At 39.6% G+C, this 14201-nt stretch overlaps 1 protein-coding gene across 1 annotated transcript in view; it reads right to left on the reverse strand.

Annotated features, from left to right (window-relative positions):
• Positions 1–7786, reverse strand: part of LOC115310787 (zinc metalloproteinase/disintegrin-like) — a 37055-nt gene extending 29269 nt beyond the window's left edge. Inside the window, exons 1-4 of the mRNA XM_040215038.2 lie at positions 7726–7786; positions 4655–4827; positions 3977–4069; positions 734–860 (exon numbers count right to left, since the gene is read on the reverse strand). Coding sequence (XP_040070972.2) covers positions 734–860; positions 3977–4069; positions 4655–4827; positions 7726–7786 — 454 coding nt within the window. The remainder of the gene's footprint in view (positions 1–733; positions 861–3976; positions 4070–4654; positions 4828–7725) is intronic.
• Positions 7787–14201: the final 6415 nt, after the last annotated feature.

The following is a 14201-nucleotide window of genomic DNA, read 5'->3' on the forward strand; positions in this document are numbered from 1 at the left end:
GAGCTGTTTTATCTAGTAGAACGACGCTCCGCACTCCTTGCACCCACAACCAGGGACGTCGGCAGATGCTGGCTGCAATTGGCCAGATTGATTCTACACACCAGCCAAAATGAAAAGTCCTCACTCTAAGACGTATCCTATGTAGTACCTTTTTAGCCCTTACGACCGGTGTATAACATGACACATCCTAAAGCACTTATGGAAAAGTTGTCGACGTAGGTAATTTCGTGTAACAAAATGCGTGATGAATTTGCGAGCTTACGTTATGAAGACTAATTTACAGGCACATAGAAGTACCAACTGATTTCGCGTATTACCAGGACCGCCTGTTGATTGTCTCCTTTTTCAAGTCAGCTAAGCTCCTAAGCTGGTGTGTATCGAGAATGTAGCGTAAGGTTCCTCAGCCTTAATCAATGGAGGGAAAAGAAAATCGGGCGGCTTTGTTCTTAGCACTGTAATATGATTGAAAAGATGGCTTTCTGTTACAATCATCTGAATATATTTTGAGTAGGACTTATAATTACTAAAAGGAGCAAATTAGTTTATGCAAATCGTAGCCCCGTACTTTAGCGAAACAAATAAATGTTCGTGAACAATGAACACATTAAAACATATACGATCGTATAAATACTTATATACATATTATATTCGCTTTACAAAATCAGTATAAGTTTTAATGTGTTTTTGAACAAGTCACATATGAAATGTTTCCTTTTTAAATAAGTTACCTCACCGATATAATCAGTTTTGAATTCAGCAGGATCCTCGATTTCGAAGACTCTGTGTGCCATGTGTCCATCTTCGGAACGTCCCATCAGTGGCAGAGGAGCGATTCTCAGAGTATGGCCCAAGGACCCGCGCTATGATTAACAAAAAAATGGCTTATGAAAAATCCTTTCCAGCAAATGTTTATTGAACTTCTTATTTCATATTTTATTTATTTGCCGAAATATTAAAATTATGTAAAGTACTTCCGTTTTAAAATTAGCGGTGCGTCACGATATAGGCCCATTAATCAGAATAACATCTCCTCTTCGCACTTTAAATCTTGAAAAAATATTTTAGGTAATCATGCTAAGCTGCCGTGATAATGCTGTGAGAATAGTTTTACTCTTGACACGAATTCGGATTTCAATAAAACACTCCCCCATCAAAACGCCTACTCACAATTTTGTCAATTCTTTTTTATCATAATATGTATGAGCGATATCACAGGTAATCGATGCTTTGTTTAGGCGACATGTGAGATAATTTCAGTAAAAATTATTTCTAGTAGTGATAAAACAAGAATAAACTATATAAAGTAAACTTCTAGGTTTGTTTTTGGAAGTGGAATAAAGTTTTTGTTGTACTTTCTCTTTAAAAAAAATAGCTGTTAGGTTAATTCATATAATATAATCCTGGTTCTGAAAATACTGCTGAAACCCTACATGATCACCGTGTGTTATATGAACACTATCTATATACTGATACAATCTATTATTAAAATATAAAGAGCTATCTGGAACAATTTCTGCTAGGTGAAGCCACCACCCCTGAAGATTTCTCTCGCTTGTGCAGGAGACTAAAAGGCACCCCTTCATATCAATATTAGATACGTCACATTAGTGCCTAGACTTAAAGGGATACTTCAACAAAATTTGAAATATTCCCGTCGTGTTCAAAAATAGGTTGAATATGATCCACAATATCCGTAAATGACTATCGCACGTTTATATTTTGAGCCTGGTGGCTGTATTTTTCGTTATAAACGGCCCACTCTGGCAAGCGCTCGGAAAAGGCCCAGCGGAGACCACGTGACGCCAAACGCAATCGTGACGTGGGTCGTCTCAGGACGAGCAAAGCTACGACGAGGCTGACGTCGAGAGGATGGTTTAGTCGTTCCAGCCACCGAAGCGGCTGCTTTTGTACGATTTTTGAGTGACAAGTTAATCTTCTGTAATCATGTAGGGGGACAATGGCGACTTCTCCGACACACAAAAGGCATTCTCGTGAAAAGGGGAGTTCCTCCTTCCCCTCATCTATCGTCGTGCCCGGAGGCGAGACAACCTCCTTCACTAGCTGTCAAGGTTCCTAGACGGGCATTACAAGCGAGGCGTTTGCGACATCCACCATATGCTCTTTGCTAATCGTTTAAATCGTTTCAAAATTCTTTTTCGTGACTTTTTTAACAAGATATTGGTATGTTCGATGGTGTGCGGCTCCTTTGAACACATAGAGACCAAAAAATGAGCGCCGAAATTTCGTTATTGTATCTCTTTAAATTATTCTGGTGTGTTTGTAAAAAAAAATATCGTGGCTTGCAATGCTCCCTTGCATAATTTTTACTAGCCGCATAATATTTTGTTTTATTTAAAAGCACAGCCATTATACCAAGTGACGTTCTCAATTTCGCTATTGGACAAAAATATCGACTTGGCTCCAATTAAAGTTACCTCTATTTTTGAACGAACTGTTTTTATAAACGTGTCGTAAAGTACATGCAACAATAAGCTCAATTATAGATTAGACGTTTTACAATTTGAATAACAAAAAGGAGAAACTTCTTATTAGAGTGTTGAGTTCCATTAAAAATGGCGTCCAGAGCACTGAAATATCTCTTTGCCCATAATCAGGATTCTGTGTTTTCAGGGTTTATGTTTTTTTACGAAAGGCGGAGGGTGTTTCTCAGAGGTAATATTTCGCTGAAATGTCGAGGTTTATTGAAGTTTATTTTTGAGATTCCCACTTTTCATATTCGGAGTTAATTTTATTCTGTTTCTATTTTAAAATCAAATAAATAAATAAATGGAGTCCAGTACCGTCAACCGTTGTTCTGAAGGAAGCTTGACGAGTTAAGAGGCATACCCCTTTTTGTCAGTAGTTCAAGATTTCAAAAGAAACTGAAGTTTCCTCAGATCCACTGACTTTGGGCTTTTGTGAAGTTTATTCGTAAGGCACAGGGTTTTTGCTTTTTATTTTATTTTTTTGTTTTTCTTCGGATAAATCCGTATTGACAAACAATTCAATGGCGTTTCTATTTTTTTTTTTTGGGGGGGGGGGGGGGGGGAGGGGGTGGGGTGTTATTCGAAAACACGGGGGACCGTACCCATAATCTACGTAGATAACGTATTGACATTTTTCATGAGGCATTTGTAAGTTATCGGCTTCACGGTGAGAACGTCTTGTGTTGTTTAAAGCTTCTAATGAACCGTGCTTAAATAGCTGTTTTAAATCTGAAGAGGGAGATACAAATCTGCAGTGTATTGTGTTCTGTTTCAATTGAATGAGTTATGCATTACAAATCCATTCAAGAAAAATTGCAATTGTGTATTACGATGCATTCCTGCCACACAGTTGAAGGAGGGCACGCGTTGTATCGGTTCAAATCCGACGGTAGTGCCATGTAAACGTGATGACGATATTACGTTGTCATTGCATTCGAAAGGATTGCGGTAGGCATATACGTGAAAATATGGTGATAAAAGATCGACTTACCCCGTTAGTCCAATACGTTGACAAGACAAAAAGAAAAATAAATGAAATCTCGTATTTTCATGACCAGTAAAAGGCAAATATAGCACGAGCTGGGTAACTTCCACAGCAAAGGTACTTAAGGCCTCATCAATACTAGGAATGCCAATCAGGCCAGCGGTATGTTTAGTCTAGTTCGCTCAATATCAGTTCATCTGCTTGGTCAGCCTAGGAAGTTGATAAATCTGAAAGTATGATCTGCCATTTCGAACTAAAAAAGACGTCACCAGTGAAAGAAATTGCTTGCACAAGAAGCATGATATCTTTGAGTATACATAGATATGAAAAGAACGCTAGGATAAACCGAAAATGTGCCAAGAGGCTGGAATGAACGCTGCTCGCATAAAACCAAATGGGAATCACTCTATATGTCAATATCAGCTTTAAACTTGTTTTCTCTTATGGTAGATACTTTATGAATTACGAAGTATAGGCATGGATCCGATAAGTGAGGTCTCCTTACCACTTCCACAAACCCGTCTTTCTCTGTCACAGATACCACTGCCATCTGACTTTTATCATGGTAAATGTTCTTTTCCACTTCTCTCCCATCCACCTTAACGACAAAGATAGAAAATAAGGGACTAAAATACCAGACGAAACCAGCGATGAGCCGTCATTTAAATAAATTTAAATAAATTATTTCTTACACGAAAGAGGACGCAAAAGACTAGAAGTAGGTATCGAAGGTAAAAATTCTGTTGGAAACGACCGTAAGGTCAGTAATATGAGTAATTGACAGGTGTTCAAAATAAAATTTTATATCAGCCAAAATAAAATATATTTAAAAGATACTTACATCTTGATGCTCAATCCTAAGAAATACATAAGGATGCAACAAGCATAAACATAAAACAATTAAAAATTAAATGTGGAGCTGTTTTCAAAGCCGCGCTCTGTTTCCCATACGCTACAAAGCCTATACCTTTTTCGCTTCCTGCGTCTGCGAATTTCGAAATTTAAATATGACATACATGTTTTTCGCTTTGAAGTAGAATATCAAGGCAACGCCTTTCGGCATCACATCATATACCAGACCTCTTTTACATTTCAGTAGATGCATAATTAACGATCACAAATGAACTAGAAAGTTGAACGAAGAAAACAACGACGGGGTTCTTAAAGTAACAAAAATACTTACAATGGTATCCACTTGTTTGTCGCCTTTAAGGCTCGATACTACGAAATTTTCAGCGAGTACGGAGCTTTTTTCTAAACGAAGAGTAAGTTTCTCATTGATGTGAAGAAGTTTTTCTCCATTCAATCCTCTTGCTTCCAGAAGCTTAGGATAAACAACATACTCCGCAGAAGGCCCTGCGTTCAAGATCGCAGCGTAAGGTTCTTGCCGCAGTTGATGTGCATAACAGCAATATTTACGTTTAAGGCTTTTTTTAACTGCGGAAATCTTAAAAGGTACAATTTTAAACACGCCTGGCTCTCGCGCTTCTCAGGTAACAAATTTGACGCCGGGTAGAACGTGTCGCATTTAAGTAGATGTTATGCAAGTGGCACCACGTGCACCCGTACTAAAGGAAGTCACGTGCACATTTTACGAAACAAAGTGCCTTAATTTAGTGAAGACCAAGGTTTTCCTATAATTTGTTTTATACAGAGAGGAGGCACAACAAATCTAACCCAATTTAACGGAATAAAAAGATCCTCTTGCATGCTACGGCAGTATACCATACCGTGAAAGTGAACCTATGTTGTGGATTGGTTACAAAAAATATTGAAAGACACTATTCCCTCAAGGGAAAGTTACCACTAAACATCAAAATGCACCAAACAAGTCAAAAGGGAATTAAGACTTTTTAAGTTGAAAAAAAACAAGCTCTTCCTGCCCAGTAGGGCATTAGATAGGGCCAAAAAAAAATAAAGAAATGATTGAACAATTTTACTTCTTCCTTTTTTAATCGTGGGTTTTAATGTTCCGCAATTCCACCTACATACTCGCCTTCAATGCTTGATCAAGAATCTGGTCGTCGTCATTTCTAAATATGAATTGCAAAAGGCTGGAGTCCTCCATGAGACAGAACATTATGTAAAGTATTTGCAGCTACTTATAAAAACATCATTTTTTTTGCTCTTTAAACAAAACCTATATACGGGAATGCCCCCACCTTCTTGATAAATTGCAAGACTCTAGCATGCAAAACTGATATTAAATACTTATTATTCTAGATGCATTGCCAAAACGCAAAGGCTTCCAGGTCAACGTGATAAGTCAATGCCTTTAAAAATATCTGTATGAAAGCAGATGTTCGAAGCAAAAGGAGACTGCCAATTACGAACAATTCTTTGAATCACGATATATAAGGAACGTTTTCGTTTGCTCTTTTACGTCCTGTTCAATCCTGTATGTTCTTTTTGTTTTTCTTGTACCGTGGTTCAGTAAGGAGAAAGTGCTGGACCGCATAACTTTAATGATAACATTTTGTATGTCTACAGAAAAAAACTGTATGGAAATTTTCCTGGATAAGAGATATATAAGGAGCGGAAATTTAATTCGGGAATTGACAACTCCGTGGCGCACAGACAGTGGGTATAAAAGACACTTCTACCCCAGCAGTTCCGAACATTTTCATATTTTGGTTTATGGGACTCAGACAAGATATCATATTGACTTCTTAACAGAAGTTGTACTTGTTTGTGTCAAACTGTTGGCGGAAGATAAAGAGCAGGAATCTGAAGCAACGGATGAACAACACTTTTTTTATAAGATTGCGTATTGTTCCAGTGAAATATCAACCCTATTAACAATGTTAGGGTAAAAATGCTTTAAATACATAGAGTGATTTTAAGTAACACATGAGGTGAAAGATAGATTGAAATATACTCTCGCGATCCATATTAGTGTGAACAACGCTTCGCTTAGCTCTCGGTAGCATCAGTGCCCCCTGTCTATTGCTCCGTGAAGTATAAAGCCGCTATGCGTACGCACTCTGCACTTCCGCATCGTTTGCTTGCGAAAAACGCTCGGCGAAACCGCAAAATTGTTGACTAATTACCATGAAGATTGTTCGCTAGTAATGTGCGCTAGCAAATATTGCTTGTATAAATATTGTGGAGAGCAACTTTTTTATTAGAAATTTTAGTAGATCCCATGACTTGGAGAAACACCCGACTCTCCGTGGACGCCTTTGCGCATGCATAAAATTGAGTTTTTGAGATATCGGGTCAATCTACTAAAACTAACTGTTATTTACTTATTTACTTATTTACCAAACACAACTGCGCACTTTGTAACCGTAACGGGCCCCAGAAGTGATAAATATATAGCCGTGTTACGACTCCCGCGCCCACCCGCACCCGCATTCCTGTTTGGTTTTAACCGCCTTTAACGGGAGCTGAGTGGGTTTTTTGATTATTCACATTACGTGTGAACTCCACTAGAAACTTTTTTATAAATAGAGGAAAGGCTTTTGTCTAAAATATGTATGCTATTTCTAACAATCAAATTGACGTTGATAAAAAAAAAACATAAATATCCCACATTTTACTTCACAATGAAACAACTCCGGGAGAAGATGTGAGATAATAAGTGCCCCACGGAAATTGTCGACCGGTCTTTCCTTATAGTTTACTATCCACAATCAAAAGCATCACACATTTATAATTCTCAACGCATTCGAACATGTCCCAAGTTTCGCAAGATCCTTGTTATATCTAGTGTCATATACCTTGTCGCAAAAAATATGTGAAATCTACATTCACATTGCGTATATGGTACATTTAGTTGGTGTAACCCCCAATGATGCTCTTTGAGCGATGTAGATCGCTTAAGAAAAAATATTTGGCATTCAAGTTTCTTCTAAAGAATTGAGGTGCAGACTAAGGAACTTTGAGATGCAATTTCGGTAACTTATCTCCATTCCTCTCACGAACACCCTAGTAAAAACTCGTATCTGCATTGTTTACTTACAATAACTACATAGACTGAAGTGGTTGTCGTGGTGCGGCATGGCCGATTCCCAGAATCTCTTTCCACGAGCGCGTCAGGCTTTCTTCTCGCGCCTCTTGTTGCCTGGCTTCTTTGCCGTCTATTTATGTAGCTAATTAATAAAACTTTTTTGATAGTTTCAAATAACGTTATGCGAAAAAGCGCTACACAAACACAACCAAATAATATTGAATATCTCACTGACACGATTAGTGTACTTTCAATCTGCACAGGCATAGATGATATTTACAAATGACCCATGCCTAACTCACCTGCCAGAAGACCCTCCGCCACCATGGCACAGACAAGCATTAAAGCTAGAAGAACAGACATCTCTTCTCAGGGCTCACCCAAGCCCGATACTTCTTTTAAAGACGTGCACAAGCCTTTGCGCAATAAAGTTTAGCGTAGTGGCGTCAGCTTTTCATTGTTCATAAAGAGGTTCTCGTGTGGAGCATTGAACACGCCTTACGCGCACGACGATGTTGTTTGTGACTCAGAACGATACGGACGTTAGCTGTGACATTTCCGAAAGCTCAAGCGCGGCTTGTTAACTGAGAGGTCATCCGAAACTTTCGTGATAATCATTGGTTGACCTTTTTGTGCGACGGGATATCTGAGGCTCTATTTGCGTTATTTGTTGTGTTTACGTTGCTAGCTTCTGCACTAAAAAAATACTGTATTCAGACACTCCGTAAGAAAGGCCGTGGTGACTTTATAGATGAGGTTTCAAGCACATGGGACTTCAAACAATCGAAACGTATATATATATATATATATTTTTTTATATTTTGCAGGTTTTAACATGTCAGTTTGGCACATGTTGTAATATTTTCTCCTCGCCCTGTTTATAGAACGTACACGTGTTATGGCGCCATTTTGTTGACTCTTGCTGAGAAATCTAAGATTTCAGGGTGATGCACAATTACGGCTAGAGAGGCTAAATAAGTGAGACCTCAGAGTAGCCTCACTTCAGCCATCTCAGTGTTTAAAATTATTGTTACGAGCTCTCTTAGACTTTACCTGAAGTCACAAAAAATGGGCTAGGTTCATCTAATAAAATATAAAACAGTTCGGAGAAAGAAAAAAAAAAAGGTCGTCGGCCGAGCGTTTTGACACTGCATATAATATCCAGGAAGTTCGAATTTCAAATCATTACGACTTTCAGTTCCACTCTCTCTCCACTAAGCACCACATTGGCATCGTTAAGCAAATAGATTGAAGTGCCTATAAATTAAGCGTAGCTCTCTAACTACTGTCACCGCAATCAAAAATAAATTTAATTTTATTAAAAAAGGAAACTTCAAAATAAATTTCATTTTCCTCTTCCAATATTTTTATTCTCTTCCTAATCATGTCCGATTATGCGCAAGTAAAAAGGAAAAAAAGAGGAAAAAAAAAGATGGCTTTGCACGGCTTTTATTTTTGTGATACATTTGAAATCGCGGCGCTTCTTCAGATTAGGCAGCATAACTATATACTGCCGCGTATCAACATTTTGTTCAAAGTTTGTTGGCGGGGTGGCACATCGCTATGCTGAGCCGCTTTCATTTATTTTCCTATTGAAGTTTGGCATATTATTTCTTAACGTTATGCGACTTTCTCAAAATACAGCAGGTAAATACAAGAAAGTTATTACAGTAATAAAGAGAAGGAACTATCTAGCAAATGATAACTTTAACTCTCCCTTCTTTCAGTAAGGTGTGTGTAATTCCACCTCGACTATGAGAGGCTGCTTCGAGATGACCAAATATGTTTTTATAGCAGGGGCCAAGAGGATATTTCAGAAATACATCCTCTTTGCGTTTAAAAAAATTAACACAAATCTCGACCTAATTTGATGACTGACGATTGGGGCAAGCCATCAAGAGTACCTGCCTTAACACTGGCGTGTCACCAGGCCTCCCGAGTTTCCTAAAAAAACCTCATGATCAGGTTAATATAACGAGCGGCTTTATCCACTGTTTCGCACTAAATTTGACTGCAGCCAACACTAAAATTAGATGGATCTAATCAGGCAGTGCCAAAAATAGAGTTATTACAATAAACACTGGAGGCTCGACTGGCGCTAGTGTCAACGGGACTCACGGTTGCATATTGAAGGCAAACATTCTACTTTTTCAGTCCTCCTATGCATTCCCATAGGAAAACGTACGTGATATTTTTCTTTTGGCCAGGAAATAATAGAAATCAGCGTAATTTCTTTACCTGTAACGGGCACTATGTAGCTTTATCCCCTGATAAAAGTGTAATTTTTTAGTTAATGTTTTTTTTTTCGTTAATGTTTTTTTTTTTCGTTAATGTTTTTTTTCATTACTAAGCGATGTTTAAGTTTGCATTAATTGAGATCAAGGTATATGTTCGACAGCAGAATACGTCAATACAAGCTATCAATATAATCAAAAGAACCAATAAAAGGTGCTTAGAATTCGTTACTAGTCCAGTACGTTTGCTACTTACCCACAGCTTGTTACTAATCCAGCGTGCGTGCTTCGTTCTAAAACTCCATGCTTCGTTCTTGTGTGTTTTGCTTGTTTGATTTGGCATACATTGGCATCTTTTTGGTGTTTCATGAAGGTGTTTCACTCTTTGTGCTTCACTGCACTCACTATATGCGTAAATGAGTGCCCTATAATAGCAGTCTGCAACGTCAACATGTATTAGAGTCATCATCATCATCATTATAGTCATCATCATTATCATCTTATAGCAACGTCAACATGTATTGGGTTATTTTAGCGCAGTGTTCGACGCCATGAATTCCAAAGGAAAAAGCTATGACACATATTTTTGTAGATACGATAGTAAAACGTTAACCGCCTTTTATTCTGTTACAACACTAATCAATATATGCTCTTATAATCAAGCTCGAACAGAAAATGCATTTGAGTTTTCCCATAGTAATGCATTAGAAGTCCAATTTAGACTGCTTGCTGTCTGCTTCAAAATTCAAAAGCACACTAGCGCCACCAGAAATTTTAGCGTTTATTGTAATAACTCTATGGTGCCGACAGTGCATCGTCACGGCGTTCGTTGCCTTCGCACGTACGCTATCAGCGACTAAACAAAACACGCACTGTGAATGCGGCCTCATCCTCCTCTAGTACAGCACGCGATCGGTTTAGCCGAAGATAGCAAACGCAAACGAGACAGCGAGCAACTTGATGATCCACTATTAGTGCTTCTCTATTGGCTACATGTCATTGGTTCGCCACGGTGGGACTTAATGTGAAACGGTGTATAGATACCGATTTGTATTCCATAATAAAGTGGGGATTTGAAACAGTTGGGTCATTGACAAACGAAAAAACAGCGCCGAAAAACGCAGGAATACAGACGAAGGGAAACAGGAGAAGGCGCCTTGTCCTGCTTCCCTTCGTCTTTGTCCCTGTGTTTTTCTTCGCTGTTTTTTCGTTTGTATTCATACGGCGCATTTGCGATTATCATTGGCACCGTATGCAAATTTCTGCCAATGTGAAGGGTGCAGCCTGCAAAAGAATAAAAACAAAAATATATAGCATCAGACAACGAGTGCATTTCGGTTAAAAAAATATTGATAACTTCATAATTTTGTAGTTTCGCATCATGGCAAAACCACGAAACCACAGACAAAAACAATTCACAATGTAGGTGTTGATGGAAGTGAGGTTAAAAAAAACGCACCCTACAAGCGAATGCAGCTCAATGTCTCGTGAGCTTTTGGTGAATAATATAAACTATACGTAGATAAAACTACCAAACCAGACGCGACAAAGCTTCTCCGCTCGCCGCATTGCTTTTTAGCCATAGGAAACCCCAAAATTGTGTATGGGGTCTTCTAAATAGTGAGGTCAAATGATATCTTAGACTGACGATAAAAAAAAATTTTGAACAGTACTCTGTCTTATAAGAGGTATTCGTGACATCATTACTGAAAGTTTGCCCTCAGCCAAGAACAAAAACTTCATTTGGTATAGTTGGCCATGTTGAAGTTAAATTTCACGGAAAAATCAACCGCAATGCATGCAGCTCAATGAAAGAAGCAACATCTCTTATATGCCAACTAAAACCCCAGTCAGAATTGCACGTTAAGGGACTTCAAGACTAAGCCTTTTAAAGAATCGGCAGATCAACTCGCGATTTTGCGCCTATCGCCTTGCGCTTTTTCGGCGATCTTTCGAAGGAATTTGTCTAAGGGCTCTTATAACGTCCGTTTGGCAGAGGTATATTTATTTTGTTAACAGCCTCTTCAGACCGCCGCCGCGTATGGATGTCTTCAAGAGTCCCTACGTTTATGTCACTAGTGGTGTATCGACTACAAAAAGGAATGCTATTACATTTTACAACTCTTACGCATCACTCAGTGTCATTTTGAGTTAATCACAAGCTTTCTCAACACGATCACTGTACCAGTCGTCTGCCTTCATTTCGTAATTAAGAAAAGCCATTAAACCCAAATAATTTCTTGCTACGATAGGCTACGAGTTACACTGTAAGAAAGTACAGTCGCCATCAATTTCTGAGAAAAGGCACGATTAAAACAATTTTCGTGTGTTTTGTTTGAGGAACCAGTATTAATTCCCACATGCGGTGACAGCTTAAGAGTTTAGGTGGAGCTCCTCCAACCTCTTTCAGCCCTAGCAGAGCGAACGCTGAAGTGGAGTTCGCCTCGTCTCCAGCGTTCGCTTCGCTAAAGTGGAAAGACGTGGCAGGCGTGAAGGCAATTTTGGACATCTTTTTGGCGATTGAACTGGGTTCCAGGCACGTCTCAGGCCACGTTGCCCAAATTTCAGCCGAAACCGGCGCTTGTGTGCCGCGCAAATCAATTAAACAGTCGTGGTAATAATCGTACCGGGATCGACTGGGGCGACGCCCCAAGAGTTGCGGGAGAAGCCTGGAGAAGCGGAGCTCACGTGACCGATGCGGGGCCAAGGAGCGCGACGTCACAAGCGACGCGTCAGCGATTGGTCGAAACGAGAAACGTGCCCTCAGTCACGTTTGAGTTCGCGATTTTTAGAAATACTGTTCTAATTTCCGCTTGAATAACCATCAAAAGTATAAATCGGATCGTAAATGATTACTAAACCGTAAATAAAGCAGCGTCATTGTTTTTTTCTTTGCTACGCTGGACACGAAACCGGCAACGAGCAACTATGGGCCAACAAAATAAAATTAAAAAAGAACACGGTACTCGAAAGATTTTGCAGAATGGTAGCTGTAGATGGCTGTTCTAACGGTCGACTGAAGACCAGTATTCGTTCGGGCGACGCTAGTTTTCACGTGTGGGTAGCTGTTTGTGTTCTTTGACGACAAAAAGAGGACGTCTGCGGAGGAACCGGATCTTGGAACGGCGGGATCGCTGCCGCTTTCCCTTCGGCATCTCCCCCGCGTCCGTCCTTCGGCATGCGGGCCGCTCGTTGCCGGCTGGGCGGTCTCCGTCGGGTGATGGCAGTGGCCGCCACACACGTATTCCCGTTCCATTGGTGTTTGGTCACTGAACGGAAGCTCGAACTCGCTCGCGAGAGCGGTATTCGTCAATGTTGACAGAGTCGGCGCAACGACCGCGCCACCGCGCTGCTATAACCCACCGCGATAACCAGAGTCTCGATCTCCTAAATACTACCGATACCGACTATTCACACTTGACGTCACTCCCCACGTCACCTCCGTTTTCGGAGGCCCAGAAACGAGACCGGAGATGGTTCAGTTTCGGTTTCTTTACTTCTTTCGTCGGCACAGAAATACGCGTCATAAATGTCTACAAAAAATTGGGCGGCATGCTATGTTCCCAAGAAGCATTAAAACACCATTTAAAAAATTAAATAAAATCGTCTTCATTGTCCCTTTAACTGTTAGTTTGTCATCAAGCATAGTTTTGTTTTCTTGAGAACGTCCACAATCACTACTATGACATTGTCTACAATTCGCTTTGTAGCTGTGAAGCCTTACGTGGTAAATCCAAAGAAAATGATCGAAGTATATCTAAGATTATCAGTGAAATCACCTACCCTGACATGCTATATCGTCAGAAAAACAGATAAATTTTCTGTAGGGAGTTCTTTACTTTCTTTCTTATATCTTTAAAAAAATATCTTCACTTTATTTTATCAGTTTGCAGAAAAAAAAAATCAGATGTCGCTTGAAAGGTCTCTGCCTTCTGCACAGCCATAGAGAAAACAGCAAAGAATTCGACCTTTTTTTTAACTTTTTATGGCTTTTAAACACTATCCCAGAGATATTGTTTATTAATTTGCGAGTCAAAAGTTCATCGAACGCCCTTTCCGTTAACCTCTGCACCCGAGAAATTTAATACATGTTGAAAAAGCGGGCAGCAGCGGGCTCTCGCTAAGGCCTACGTCAGACGGGCAACTTATAAGCAATTTTCGTGTTGCTCGTTAGTTTTTCTCTGCCTTTAACTAAATCCTGGCGCTGGGACACAAATCGCTCGGAAAGCACGAGGATCGAAACGAACGAGCGACTCGGACAACTCGAAAACATTTGAAGTGGCAGCAGTCAATCCGGCATGCGATATTTTCAAGTGACACCCGTGGCGGGGGTGATGACAACTAAAGACATAGTTTCTATGTGAAAGGGATCGTTTTTACTAATAAATCGTACCAGGAAGATGAGTGAGTATTCTCAACTATCTTTAAAAATGTCTAAAGAAAAGTTTAAAGGACGCAAATGAGTGTCTAAGTAGTGGCAGCAAATTATAATATAATGGTGATGATTAAAAGTTGTAGCAATAAGGTTGCAGCTTACATTATTT

The sequence above is a fragment of the Ixodes scapularis genome, unplaced genomic scaffold (assembly GCF_016920785.2).
Source record: "Ixodes scapularis isolate PalLabHiFi unplaced genomic scaffold, ASM1692078v2 PGA_scaffold4__175_contigs__length_147842914, whole genome shotgun sequence".
Classification (NCBI taxonomy): domain Eukaryota; kingdom Metazoa; phylum Arthropoda; class Arachnida; order Ixodida; family Ixodidae; genus Ixodes; species Ixodes scapularis.